The following is a 1233-nucleotide window of genomic DNA, read 5'->3' as shown; positions in this document are numbered from 1 at the left end:
ACCAGCAACTACGATCCGCATAAACCTACTGCAAGTTGGTCAGCGCGACAAAACACTCGAGTCACCAAATTCATTTATTACCTGTCGCCGCCTCTGCAACTCTGCGCCGCCGACAACCTCTCCGACATACTCGCCTATGAACGTATTGGCCTTGAGCTTCTCCAGTGCGAGCACACCAACACCCTTGCGACCACAGTCGACCACTGCAAACAGCACTGCTGAGTCCACCTGGGAGCGCTGATTCATGCGCTTACTGCCGCACGGGCAGTAGCCAACGAATGCATTCGTACCGCGCCTACATGTACACAATCCAATCCCGTCAGCTATGCGATAGCACACTTCACGTGGCATTTACCGATCGAATTAAACAGCCATCGAGGCAACCAGCCACATCTCGAGGTCCCGCCACGCACTTGCAAATCCATACGTCATCCTAGATCATATCAGATCTATCGAAAATCTAACAAACGTTCGTCGCGTAGCCAAACCTCGGTGAAGGCTCCTTCATTGCGCTGTAGATAGATGTTGTAAGTGATGATCTCGACCGACCTAAATGCGCGGTCGATGACTGGCTTGTCCATTCGACCTACGTACACGACTGGTAGCCCCTGAACACGTCAAGAACAGTGCGATGGTCAGCCCGTCTACTTGCAACAGCACCATATCAACGAGCAGTAGCACCTACCTTGACTTGAAAGCTATGAGCCTGGTCCCACCACCACAGCAACTATCCCACCAAAGCCGCCTTCTCCCAACTTGCGCAGCACTCCTGATGAAGCGATAGGCCATTCCCATCCCAACGCAACCGACCGTGTCGAAATCTACGGTTTATTCTTCAATTAGTCAGCCACAAGAAAAAGGAGGTAACCGCACCTCCTATCGAGTTTGATGAAGCGACAGAAAGAAGTCGTCGAGAGTACTGCCGACACCCAGCACGCTTCGAACCCGCCCAAAGCAGCGCCTCCGACCAACGTGGACGATCAAATGTACGAACCCCCTCTCAAAAAAATTAAAAAAAAAAGCATGAGCCAACACCCCCAGGAAATCCTCACTACAATCGACGGTACGTACACGTTTCATTCCACTCCAGTAAATGCGCTCACACTCATGTCATACTGCGAAGTATTGTGCTACGGCGGTTGACTTCGGTCGTGTTCGACTACTTGTCCCGTGAGCGATGGTGTATCTGCGGTAGTCTATTTAAGTTCATTTTAGTATGGGATACTGGAGCCT

General features: G+C 51.3%; 1 protein-coding gene across 1 annotated transcript; it reads right to left on the bottom strand.

The window, feature by feature from the left end:
* Positions 1-39: 39 nt before the first annotated feature.
* Positions 40-508, bottom strand: PPTG_08258 (hypothetical protein; the record flags this gene model as incomplete). The annotated part of the gene is made up of 2 exons (XM_008903202.1): positions 40-295; positions 489-508. The coding sequence occupies 2 exons, from the start codon at positions 506-508 to the stop codon at positions 40-42; spliced, it is 276 nt and encodes a 91-aa protein (XP_008901450.1).
* Between the last annotated feature and the right edge of the window lie 725 nt (positions 509-1233).

The sequence above is a fragment of the Phytophthora parasitica genome (genome assembly GCF_000247585.1).
Source record: "Phytophthora parasitica INRA-310 unplaced genomic scaffold supercont2.15, whole genome shotgun sequence".
NCBI classification, from domain to species: Eukaryota; Oomycota; class Peronosporomycetes; order Peronosporales; family Peronosporaceae; genus Phytophthora; species Phytophthora nicotianae.
This window is presented reverse-complemented; position numbering and strand designations above follow the sequence as displayed.